This window comes from Acomys minous (genome assembly GCF_964271855.1).
Source record: "Acomys minous genome assembly, chromosome: 1".
Taxonomy (NCBI): Eukaryota; Metazoa; Chordata; class Mammalia; order Rodentia; family Muridae; genus Acomys; species Acomys minous.
The window spans coordinates 154517097-154529410 of NC_140483.1; the positions used below are offsets into that span (position 1 = coordinate 154517097).

A 12314-nucleotide genomic window follows, 5' to 3' on the forward strand; every position below is an offset into this window, starting at 1 on the left:
GTTTCTCTGTGCAGCCTTGGCCGTCATGAACTCACTTTATAGAGCAGCATGGCCTTGAACTCACAGTGATCCACCTGCCTCTGCCTTCCGAGAGCTGGGATTAAGGCATGCACCACCACACCTGGCTTATTCTTACTTTTAAAATGGAGCTTAGATACAGTGACATGAGTAGAATTGCTCAGTGACATGTGGCTAATGTGCAGTGGGGCTGGAGGTTGGGACCAGAGTTCATTCTCTTAAGAACTGTGCTGGACTTCTGCGTGGTTAGTTTTCGGTTTTCGCTGTCACCTGGAGGTGCTCCCAGGGTTATGTCAGTCAGCAGCAGCTCCTTTGCTCTAGCTAGTTTCTCATCAGATGCCTCAGTAGTCTAGAGTGTGCATGCTTTGAAGGCGAGTGGCCAAGGAGTACAGGATCGTAGTGGATGATTGACAAGGGTGTGGGGGACTGTGGCTTGAGCAGTTTCACTCGTGTGGTTTGCTGTCAGTTAATGTGAATGGGAGGCAAGGGGGGAAAGATGTGAGTGCTTACTTAGCTGGGCAGTGACGCAAGAACAAAGCATCAGGTGAGGCCAGTAACTGCAAAGGAACATTTGAATGAGAGCTGCGTGTGTGTGTGTGTGTGTGTGTGGGTGTGGGTGTGTGTGGGTGTGGGTGTGTTTGAGTGTGTTAGACAGAGCCTTGCTGACTTCAAACTTGCTGTATAGCCCAGACTTGCCTAGAACTCATTTCTGATCCTGCTGCCTCTGCCCCCTGAGTGCTGGAATTAGAGATACGCATCACTATGTAGTATGCTTACATGTTTTTTATTTTTGAGCACAAAGGAGAATTAAGAGCCAGATGGACAGGGCTGGCAGAAATGTAGACCTAGGGGTGAAGATTGGAGGGCAGGGCAGGAGTTGCTGGGAAATGGGACGTGTAAAGGGTGCGCCGCACGGAGGACAACCATATGGTCTGACAGGAGAAGCACGCTTTCCTCATCCTTCTGGGAAAAGGAAGGGAAGCTTGCCTCATGACAGGAAGTTGGATTCTTTGCTTATAGCTGCAGTTTTCTCTGGGACAAAGTGACAAGATCATCTGGAAGGAATGAAGGGAGGTTTTTAAGTGAGATTTAGAAAATTTCAAGGTGTCTCCAGCTTTTTAATAACTGGTGATGGGACTGTTGAGGCTGCTTGGTGCCAGGAGTGTTGGTGCTGCCTGGCAGTGTCGGGGAATCCTGTTGTAGAGTGTGTTTTTCTTGGCCTGATATTGCTAAAGCTTCAGGTGTTGCCAGAGGACATTTTTAGCTTTTGAGTTTGTGGAAACTAGCAGTCGGCTGAATTAATTTAGAATTATGGTCAGTTTCATTAAACCCACTATGGACTCTGTTGCCATTGGAGACTGCTTTTGTACAACCCAGATTTTTTTAAAGAGTCTATTCAAAATCTTTGGGTGCCCATGATATAGTCTATAGGTTAGAAGTTACTCATGTGTAGGGCACTGGGCTTCTCAGAGCCATATGCCTTCTAGGCCTGGTGGAAGGGAGGGGGGGGGGCCTGGGAGGACCGTTTGTGGTCGTGTGGCCTAGGTCCAGGCTGTCCTGCTGCCTGCTGATTAGATTGTGGGTTGATGCTGATGTTTCCAAAGGTGACTAAAGAGGTGCTCGTGTGGAGCCGCAGTGCGGAACTCCTTCATGGTGAGTTCTCGACGGTCACTCTGCTTGGCAACTGTCTCAGAGCGACTGTGGTGGCGGGTGATCTCTGTAGGTTCTAGACACTGTGTGATGATGGAATGGAGGTTCTCTGCTGCCTGCCTCCTTCCTCCCTCCCTCCCTCCCTCCCTCCCTCCCTCCCTCCCTCCCTTCTCTCTGTTCACTGATTAGAGAATAGAAACCCTGAATTTCACAGGAAAACTGACCGAACTTGTCCCTGCAGCTTTGTTGGTTGGTGTTTTAGGAGTACTTGAGTCCTTTCCCTCAGCTCCTCTCCAGAAAGTCACAGCAACGCGTGTGGCCCGCTTTCAGCAGCCTTGCAGTATTGTGTTGCAAGTGTGCTGTGCTGGCTTCGCTCTTGGCTCTACTTTGCTAGGCTCCCTGTCCGTGTTTTTCCTGATTCTTTCTCACCTATTTCTAATTTATGTCATTGGATTGTATTTTATGTGTCAGTATGTCTTTCGTGGAACAAGCTGTGGTAAAAATAAATAAATTCTGAGCTGAAAAAGAAGAAGCCTTTCTGTACCCTGCTGTGCCAGGCTAATATCTCCTGCTATAGTATATCTTCTGTGGGCCCTAGTGGAACCCTTAAAACACAAGCATTTTGATGGGGCTGGAGAGATGGCTCAGTGGTTAAGAGCACTGACTGTTCTTCTGGAGACCTGGGTTCAATTCCCTGCAGCACGTAGCAGCTTCTCGCCATCTCCAGTTCCAGTCCCAGGGGATCTGATGCCAGTTCCTGGCCTCCTTAGGTACCAGGTACATAGATGTGCACAGCCACATGCGCAGGCAGAGCACCCACACACCGTGTGTAACTCGGTGGGTAAAGCGCTGGCCTGGCCGCACGCGCTAAGACAGGACTTGAATCTGGACCTCACAGAAAGCTGGACATGACAGTGCAGCTTCTATCCCTGTGACAGGGATGTTGAGGCAGGAGGATGCCCAGAAGCTGGCACACACGGTGCTGAATATCAAGAGATTGTCTTGGTGGGTCTGGGGGTATCCATCTTTAATCACTCTATTTGGGAGGCAGAGGCAGGTAGATCTCTGAATTCAAGGCCAGGCTGGTCTGTACAGTGAGTTCCAGGCCAGCCAACCAGGACTCACAGTAAAACCCAGTCTCAAAAAAAAAAAAAAAAAAAAAAAAAAAAAAAAAATATATATATATATATATATATATATATATATATTTTAATCCAGCAATTTTACCCTTAGGAATTTATTTTAGTGGGATTAATGGATGTTTAATGTGATGTTCATGGATATCTTGTGATGTATATTGTGACACTGTTTATTGATTAAAAAATCAGAAACAATTTAAATAGGGATTTGGTTTAATCATGTTATAGCCACTTAGTTGACTATTACATATGTGTTCAGTGATTGTAAAGATCTGGACACAAAGATGTTCAGGATGTATTAAAGTGATACAGAAACTGAATGAATATGCATAGAAAAGTAGGAGTTTATAAATGTTAAATACTAATTTTATTTTCTCTTTAGAGGGACTATATCCATTTTCATGTTTTTCACTCATTATTTTTCTTGAAGTTTTAAAATAAGCAAATATGCCAGCAGGTCTTGGTGTACACCTCTAATCCCAGCACTCGGGAGGCAGAGGCAGGCAGAGCGCTGTGAGTTCGAGACCAGCCCGGTCTACAGAGAGAGAGTCCAGGACAGCCAGGGCCACAAAGAGAAACCCTGTCTCATAAAACAGAAAACAAACAGCCAAACAATAAATAAAATGAACAAATATAACCTAGATAAACAGAAGTGTGGAGCCAGGTCTCCAGATACAGAAATGTTTGTAGCAAAATCATAGCTGCTTCTTGTGTCTTTTGGAGCTACCACTTACTGGTTTCATAGAGTAGAAATGCTACATAAATGGTGGCTTATGGAATTGATTTTGTGAACATAAGAAATGTGGTTGTTTGATCAGGGAACATTTAGGAAGGGAGAGGCCCCGCTCCCGTCATAGTGAAAACAAGTTGCTTTCCTTCACCACTGCGGACAGTCTGCTGGGGTCTTTGGATGTTGGGAAGAGTCTTGAAAGTATCTCCCCCAGTGCTCTTAATGTTGGGAAACTAAGACTCAGGGAGGCTTCTGCAGTTCACGAATCTGCCTCGTGTGCTAACTGCCCCCGGGGCCACAGAGCACAACACAGTCCATCCATTGGTGATGCTCTCCTCATGCTGTGTCTGAGTTCATCTGCAGTTACGCTTCCTCCAAAAGCCTTCTGATGACTTGGCAGTAACGCGGTGTGTCTTCCCCCGACTCTTTCCGCTCTGCCTGCTTTGGCATGGGAAGTTTGTTTCATGGGAGCTTATGATTTGAGGGCCTGGAATGGAAGCTGGCGTTGTCCGTGAGGGTCAGCTCTCCCTTCCGGTTCCACTCAGACCAAGAGCACAGCTTTGGGGAGAATGACACCATAATCTCAAAGTCAAAGCTGTTCACAGCTTTATTTGGTAGATGACTCTTCCTTAGGTGTTTCAAAGATTGTTCTGGATGCCTCAGATTAAAACAGAGGCATTAAAAAATTGAAAGAATAAATTTATAAAATGTGGCTCAGATCATTTTTACCTTATACTTCATCTTATATTTCAGATCAGCAGCTGCTGCTACCTCCCAGGGAGGAATGGTGCGTCTGAGAAAAGATAGTAGTTAATAAGCAAAAAATCATATTTTAGTTTAACTTAATTTTATTTAATGTTGGCTTATTATTAAAGCGATGTCATTGCATTTCAGAAAACTGTAAAAATTCAGGCTCAGGATAAATTAACATTTTCTGCGACACAATGGCATTTTGTTATTTATTTAGTTTTGATTTTTCAAGACAAGGTTTCTCTGTATAGCCTTGGCTGTCCTGGACTCACTTTGTGCATAAGGATGGCCTTGAACTCAGAGATCTGCCTGCCTCTGCCTCTAGAGTGCTGGGATTACAGGCGGGTACCAGGGTGCCCAGGTGTGTGTGTGTTGTTGTTTGTTTTGTTTTCCTAGATGTTTCCTCATCTAGACCTAAAATGCAGTATGCTGAACACATTCCGTTCTGGTAGAATATGGTAGATGAAACAAAATGTTTTTCTGTTTTTGTTTGTTTGTTTGTTTCTGTCTCACAGTGTAGCCTTCCGGCCCTAGAACTCACTGTGTAGGCCAGGCCATCCTGGAACTCAGAGTCCCCTTGCTTCTGCCTTGAGTGCTGGGGTTGAAGGTGTGCACTGTAACACCCGGCAAACGCCTTAGAATCTGCCTGTAAGGGAGCTGCCGTCTTTTGTTGCCTGCTAGCTTGTTTCCCTGCGCTTTCAGCAAGGTGTCTGCGCATGTAACAGGAGGTGGAGGCGTCATTCCTTTTCACGATTTGTGTCTGTTCAGTAGCAGTATCTGAAATTGTATTATTCTGGGGAAAAAGCCCAGCAGCCCTCTCAGAGTTAAGCCAGAGGAAATGAATCAAATGTTCTAGAGAATCCTGAGGAATAGCTGAGTTTCATTTCCTGAGGGTAGGAGAACACACACACACACACACACACACACACACACACACACACACACACACACACACACACACTCGTGCGCGCGCGCTCACACCAAAAAACACAACACCAAGCCAAACCAAAGATCTGATGTTTCCATCCTAGTTCCTTACTGATTGATTGATTGATTGATTGGCTTCTCAAGACAGGATTTCTCTGTGTGGCCCTGGCAATCCTGGAAATCTCTCTGTAGCCCCAGTGAACTCAGAGGTCTGCCTACCTCTGCCCCCTGAGTGCTGGGATTAAAGGCGTGAACCAGGCTCCATCCTAGCTCTTTGACTTTGTGGCCTGCTGGTGAACTGCCACTTGGCTGGCGCACGGGGGTGGGGGGTGGGGGTGGGGGGGGTGGGGGGTGGGTGGGGGGGGTGGGGGGTGGGGGTGGGTGGGGGTAGGTGGGGGGGGTGGGTGGGGGGGGTGGGGTGGAGGTGGAGGGGGGAAGGGGGGTGGAGGGGGGTGAGGAAGCGAGTGCCATCCATGCCGTATTTGATTACTCTGAATGTGTTTTTCCCTCCTCCAACCAGAATCCACTCTTACTCACTTATGCGTACCCCCGACTCTCTTTTACTTGCAGAGCACTCGGGTGGAATTTGACTTGCCAGAATATTCTGTTCGTCGAAGATACCAGGATTTCGACTGGTTGAGGAACAAACTGGAAGAGTCGCAGCCTACTCATCTCATTCCCGTAGGTAGTAAGTCGCGGCAGCTTGTTTCTCACTTTTCCTGAGTTATACTCGCATGGGCGTTGCTCAGTCCTTTGCCTCTGCAATGGTGGCTTCACGCTGCATCTTACACTGCGTCCACATACCAGAGAGAGCTGTTGTGCCTCATTCTCTCAGTTTCTGCTCTGCTCTGCTAGCTTCTTAGGTAAGGGGGGATAGAGGTTTACTTTTTACTTTTCTCCTATCCTCCTTTCTTTAAAAAAAGAAAATACTAAATAGTGTGTGTGTGTGTGTGTGTGTATGTGTAAGTTAAGCCAGAGGAAATGAATCAAATGTTCTAGAGAATCCTGAGAAATAGCTGAGTTTCATTTCCTGAGGGTAGGAGAAAACGCACGCACGCACGCGCACACACACACACACACACACACACACACACACACACACACACACACACACACACACACACACACACACCCCAGCCTCTTGCTTTCTTGTTGATGTGTGATCACTGTTGTTTCTCTTGCTCCATGTACTCCCGGCCAGCTCCTTCATGAGCTTCTGAGCGAGTCCTCCTGCCTCTGCCTCCCATCTTAGCTGTAAGAGTCTGGGATTGCAGATGTGCACCGCTGCATCCAGCTTTTCACATGGGTTCCAGACGGAGCTTGGCCTATGGAACTTCTTCAGCTAGTTCCTTGACTACCTGACCTGTCTCCCTGTGTCTGTCTCCTCCTTATGTGGTGCTGAGGATTTAAGCCCACTTGCTAGGTATATGCTCTATGCTGAGCTGGGCCCCCACCCTTTTTACTTTTGTTCTGAGACATGGTTTTACTAGGTGAGCCATAAACTTGCACCCTCCATCGGCCCACTGAGTCTCTGGGACTACAGGAATACACCACCAGGCTCAAGTTTCTTCTTTTTCCTGATAACAAGATATCACCTTATTTCCCAAGCTGGCCCAGAACTCACCGTCTAGCCCTGGTTAGCCTCATACTTGTGGCAATCCTCCTGCCTCAGCCCTGTGTAAAGCTATGGTGCCCGGCTCAGATTTCACTTGCATTATGGCTTTTTTTTATTTTTTGAAAATCTCTTTAAAGGATTGAAGTTTGGTGTGGGTATTCTAGCTCATACCTATCATCCTAGCACTTAGGAGACAGAGGCAGGAGGATCACTGTGACTTCAAGGCCATCTTGGAGTATACAATGAGCCCCATCTAGTCTCCGCTACAGAATGAGACAGTGTCTGGAAAAACAAACAACAACCAAAACAAAAAGATTGATGCTTGGAAGCCAGTCTTACCGAAACTGCTTTCCCCGCTTGGCAGACATTCTTCTTGAGGTCTGGCAGGCTCCCAACAAGGCGCAGCTGATGCTTCAGCTTGTGGCTGCCGGGGCAGGAATCTAGCACACCATTCCTTCAGGACCACAGCTTTTTATTTAAAATTCAAACAAGAAAACCACTTCCCCCGGCTCCACTGATGCAGCATACTACGGGGCCCACCACTTAATAGCTCCCTGCTGTTTTTTCGTTTTGTTCTGTTTTTGTTTTTAACAGCTGATAATTCAAATTCAAAAAGACCGAATAATCAGCATAGCATTAGGTAGTTTTCTAAGCCTTTTATAGTAGTTACTATTTGGGCCCACACTGTCTTTGGGGCTTTTGGAAAGTTCAGGCCAGTGTATCACTTATCGAGACCTTGTCTGAATAAAGCCCACGGTTGCTCAGCTTTTCCATTCCTTCTGCTCCTCCCCACTTCCTTTGCCCACCATGGGTGGAGGACGCTTCGTGTGCTAGGAACGCTGGGTGTTTTTAGGGTTTTGAGGTGATCTACATGGTTAGGGCTGGGCGGGAAGTGATTGTCCTCAGCGATTGGTCCTTTCCCACACTTGTACTTGGCCACCGTAAGTCCTGCCTGGGCTTTGCTTTTCTGCCCTCCAGTCACTTAAGACCATGCCTGAAAAAGCAGTAGTCATCTTAAAGCAGCCAGAACAAATCCTTAAAATAGAATCCTGCTTGGCCAGATTGGCAGCTAGTGATAGTTTTTTTTTTTTAAACATATGCTTTTTATTTCAGAACAGCTTTAGAGTTATTCTGAAAATAGGAGAGCAGGGTCTTACACATTCAATGTCCGTTTGTATCCATGGCTAACACTCTACACAAACGTGAGGAGCTTGCCATTTATTATTTAATGAACATCATGTACTCAAACTGTTTTATTCAGAGTTGAGTAATTTTTGCCTAATGCTGTGTTTATTCCAGGTCCCCAGCCAGGACCCCGCGTTACATCGAATAGTCATGTTCCTTTGGCTGATTTTGCTTGTGACAGTGGCTTTTGATGACCCTGACAGTTGGGTTTGCTAGTGAGGAGTTTCATACATGCTTGGGTGGACGTTCGTTTGAAGGCTCTTTTGGTTAGGCCATGGAAGTGGAGTAAGGTGTTTTAGAGAAGAAAGCACGGGGAAAGACTGTTAACCCAGGTCACATGACTCGAGGGTTTGTTTGGGGAGTTTCTGTTCCCTCTTCTCACTTTCCCAGTAGCTCAAGCTTTGCCCCCCTTTTTGGCAGCTAGTGGTTTGTTGTTTTTCCTTGTGGTTTGGCACTTGAGAATCAAAAGCTTGAGAGCGACCCCTGCTGACGAAATGTAGTACTTCGGGTCCAGTGCTGAATGTGTCTCAGCTTCCTTCAGTGTACTCTCTGCTGCCTGGGTAGCAATGGCGGGCAGGAAAGGGTCTCAGAAGCAGGCCGACACCTAAGTTTCTCCACAAGTTCTTGATACTTAACTGAAGTGGAGAGATTTAATGCAGGAAAGCATTTCTGGTTTAAATAGAGAAGTCAAATGAGAAATGAACTTTTGGCATCACCCTCTACCCCAAAACCATCTTGCAGAAACTGTTAGAAGGCGTTCCTCTGTATGTAAGGCACCATCTGTGAGTTCTTCAGTAGTCCTTTGTAGGAGCATAGGTCCGGGGAGGGATTTTAAGATAGACAAGGGACTTCTGCCATGGGGAACTTCGTGTCCAATAGAGACTGAGGTGACTAGCGCATCAGCTCAGTGGCTAAGAGCACTGTTGCTCTTGCAGAGGACCCGGGTTCTCAGCATCTACACAGTGGCTCCCAACTGCCTATGGCTCCAGTTCCAGGGGCTCCAACACCTTCTTTGGTATCTGCAGGCACCAGACACACATGTGGATCACCCATACATGTAAAAATAAAAAGGTAAAAAAGAAACTGGAACTAAGATCTGAACAGAAATGGAGAACTCAGAAAATGTGCAGCATAATTATTGATTTGTTGGTTGTGCCACAAATCTGAGGTTTTGGAACTATAAATTTCAAATGAGTGAACTGTACATGTATGGGTTCGATTAGACTTTTTAAAAGGAGGGAACGTAGGCCTGAGAAAAGGCCCAGTGCCTAAGAGCATGCACTCATCATCCCAGAGGGAAATCGCCTCACATGTCACCGTCCCATCTCTCCAGGCTGGTGGCCTCTCTGCCTCCGGTCTCTGTAGGCATTGTGTTCTTTCTTACGCTCCGGGTATTTCAAGGTTCGCTCACAGAGGAGCACCGGTTTGTACTTCCTTCTTACTGTGAGATGATGGTCTGTGTGTGAGCATCCCTCAGTCTGTCTGTCCACCCTGAAAGGAATGTCATTTGTTCTCTCCTCTGGCTGTCAGGCGTAATAGTGTTGTGGACATTTGTGCCTAAGTCTTCCTGTGGCCGAGTGTTGTCATATTTGGAGGTAGACCCAAATTGATGTTAAATTATATGTTACTCTGTATTTACCCACTTGGGGAACTGCCAGGCATTTGACATTCCCTCACGTTGTGTGTGAGTTCCGGTTTCTCCGCATCTTCGCAAACAATGATTATAATCTGTCTTTAATTATAGCTATCCTAGTGGGTGTGAGGTGACATCATATTGTGATTTTCAAAAGATTTGCATCTGCCTGACAGCTGAGAGCATCCTTTGTTCTTGGTGGGTATCTGTATGTCTTCTTGGGGAAGTGTCTGTTTTGGGTATGTGCGTGTGAGTGCCAGTGCCCTTGGAGGCCAAAGGTGTGGCTGTCCCTGGAGCTGGACTTACAGGAGGTTGTGAGTTGCCAGATATGGGTACAAGGACGCAAACCTGAGCCCTCCTGAGGAGCAGAATGTGCTCTTCACCGTGAGCCATCTCTCCACCTCCCTTTTTGCCCCCTTGAAAATTGAGGGTTGTTGTTGTTGTTGTTGATTTTGTGTGTGTGTGTGTGTGTGTGTGTGTGTGTGTGTGTGTGTGTGTGTGTAAAGGAACTTGGAAATCTATCTGAATCAGTTGGGAAACAGGGGAGAGAGTGGTCTTGGGGCATCTGTCGCTCTCTCTCTCTGCCCATTTCAGATAGGCTGTGGTTAAACATGATTGAGAATGGCTTCCTGATTTGGCTGCTTCGGTTAGGAGTCCTCTTAAAGCTCTGGTTAAGTGTTCCCAGCATGAACAGGGCCCCGTGTTCCATCAGCAATTCCCTGTGGGCAGAGGAGTGGGAGTCACCACTTCATTTGGACTGCATTGAAGCCACAGGACGTTGTAAGCAGCTAACCGGTGGCTCTGGGAAGGCACCGGATGCTTGACTTTCGTCTCCTCAGGAACTGTAGTACACCTGCTTTGTTTCCACTCTCTGTGACTTCAAACTTGGCATCCTTTGTGGGTTCTAATGGAAAAACCCAGTTTCTGGCTTCTTAGACCCACCCCTTTATTTTGCCTGAGGAAAATCACAAGATGATTTATAAATTGATTGTCTTTCCTTTCAAGTCAGGCTTTTCTACTTTGTCTTCACAAATCCTGGCCTGCTTAAAGTACCCTGTCTGCCCCATACTGCCCCTGTTGTGCCTCTGAGGGTTTAACACGGTACCTCACATACAGTTAGCATGCACTCCCAACACTGAGCTACGTCCTAAACCATAGAGATAGCACATGTGCTGTTAGACTTTTCATCACTGACAAATACCTAGCAGAAGTAATTTGTTTTTTGAGACAGGATTTCTCTGCCTAACAGAACTTCTGTCCCCTGAGTGCTGGGATTAAAGGTGTGTGACACCACGCTCAGCTACCATAACAAAAATTTTAAAATATAATGTTTTTATTTATTCCTTGAGAATTAAAATTACTTCTTTTGTTCTATTTTACCTTCCCCCCCCTTGGCATTACTGGGGATCGAACCCAGGGTCTCATACTTTACATCAGGCTCCAGCCTGAGCTCTCATAACGCATATTCAAGAGCACACCACGTTGTTCACAGGAGATGCTATTCATCATGCCTAGCAGGATCTGTGTACGGGTGAAGCAGCTCCCCATGTGCCCCTCTCCCTCCCCAGGCAACCATCACTCTTTGCTTTGCCTCTGTGTGTGCTCACTGACCGCATCACTGCTTTGTTCACTGTGGCTGGCTGCACCGCAGACAGATGGATAAGTAGACGGGCATGCGCAGGCTTGGAAGGTGATGTACATTCATCTCTTGAGCAGTGTGGTGTCGAAGCCTACTTACAAAATAAATGTTTGCTTTTCCTGGAGGACAAAGGATGTGTCTGCTGTGTAGCTTTCTTCTCACTGGAATTAATGAGAACAATTTGTATTTGTATTACAACAACTGGTCTTCCAAATTTGAAATGATAAAATGGCTTCGTTTTCTAGCCAAGCTCGCTTTTAAAATAAAATATTTACTTTGTTTTTATTTATGCGTTTGTGTACACACGTATGTGCCATCTGCAGTGTGTGTATAGGTGCCCATGGAGACCAGAAGAGGGCGCTGGGTCCCCTGGGGCTGGAGTTACAGGCCATTGTGAGATACTGTCCTTTGCAAGAGCAGTGAGTGTTCTTGACCAATGGAGCATCTCTCTAGCTCTCCCTCCCTTTCTGAGGTACTTTTAGCTTACTCAGTAGCGAAGTTAATCGTAGAATATTGATTGAACTTGCAAGCACTTTGAATTAAACTTGAGTTGACACTCATTCTTGATGGCGTGGCTTTTAATCTTAATGCCTCTTTACCTGGCAGTGGTTCCTGCGTTGGAGTGGGGCTTTCTACCAAATTGGACAGGTTTGAGTGGTGAACTGGTGGCTTCTGTTCCATCAGTCTCTTTCTCTAGCCACCAACCCCTCACCAAGAAGCCCCGCCTTCCACTTCCTGTCCTTCTGCCCAGCTGATTGGCCAAACAGCTCTTTATTGTCAACTATTACATCCACCCAAGGCGTTCTCCACTGTGGCTGAAGAAGGCCTACTGTGTATCCAGCACATTTTCTTCATCGTTCTTCTGTTGCCCCCTAGCTTAGCTGGTGTGAATAGTCCGTGTGGGGCACCAGCTTAGAGCCTTTCTGGCAAACACCCAGTTGTATAACAGGGTTATTTAGCAGATCTGTTTTCAAAAAATACTTAATAAACAATTTATTTGCAGATAAATAATGCATGTATATCACACC

The 12314-nt window shown here is 46.4% G+C and overlaps 1 protein-coding gene across 3 annotated transcripts in view; it reads left to right on the plus strand.

Moving 5' to 3' along the window:
• SNX30 (sorting nexin family member 30) overlaps positions 1-12314 on the plus strand; it is a 94304-nt gene that overhangs the window by 56578 nt on the left and 25412 nt on the right. For all 3 annotated transcript variants that reach the window (XM_084751557.1, XM_084751558.1, XM_084751556.1), the window contains exon 3: positions 5785-5895. In XM_084751557.1, coding sequence (XP_084607683.1) covers positions 5785-5895 — 111 coding nt within the window. The remainder of the gene's footprint in view (positions 1-5784; positions 5896-12314) is intronic.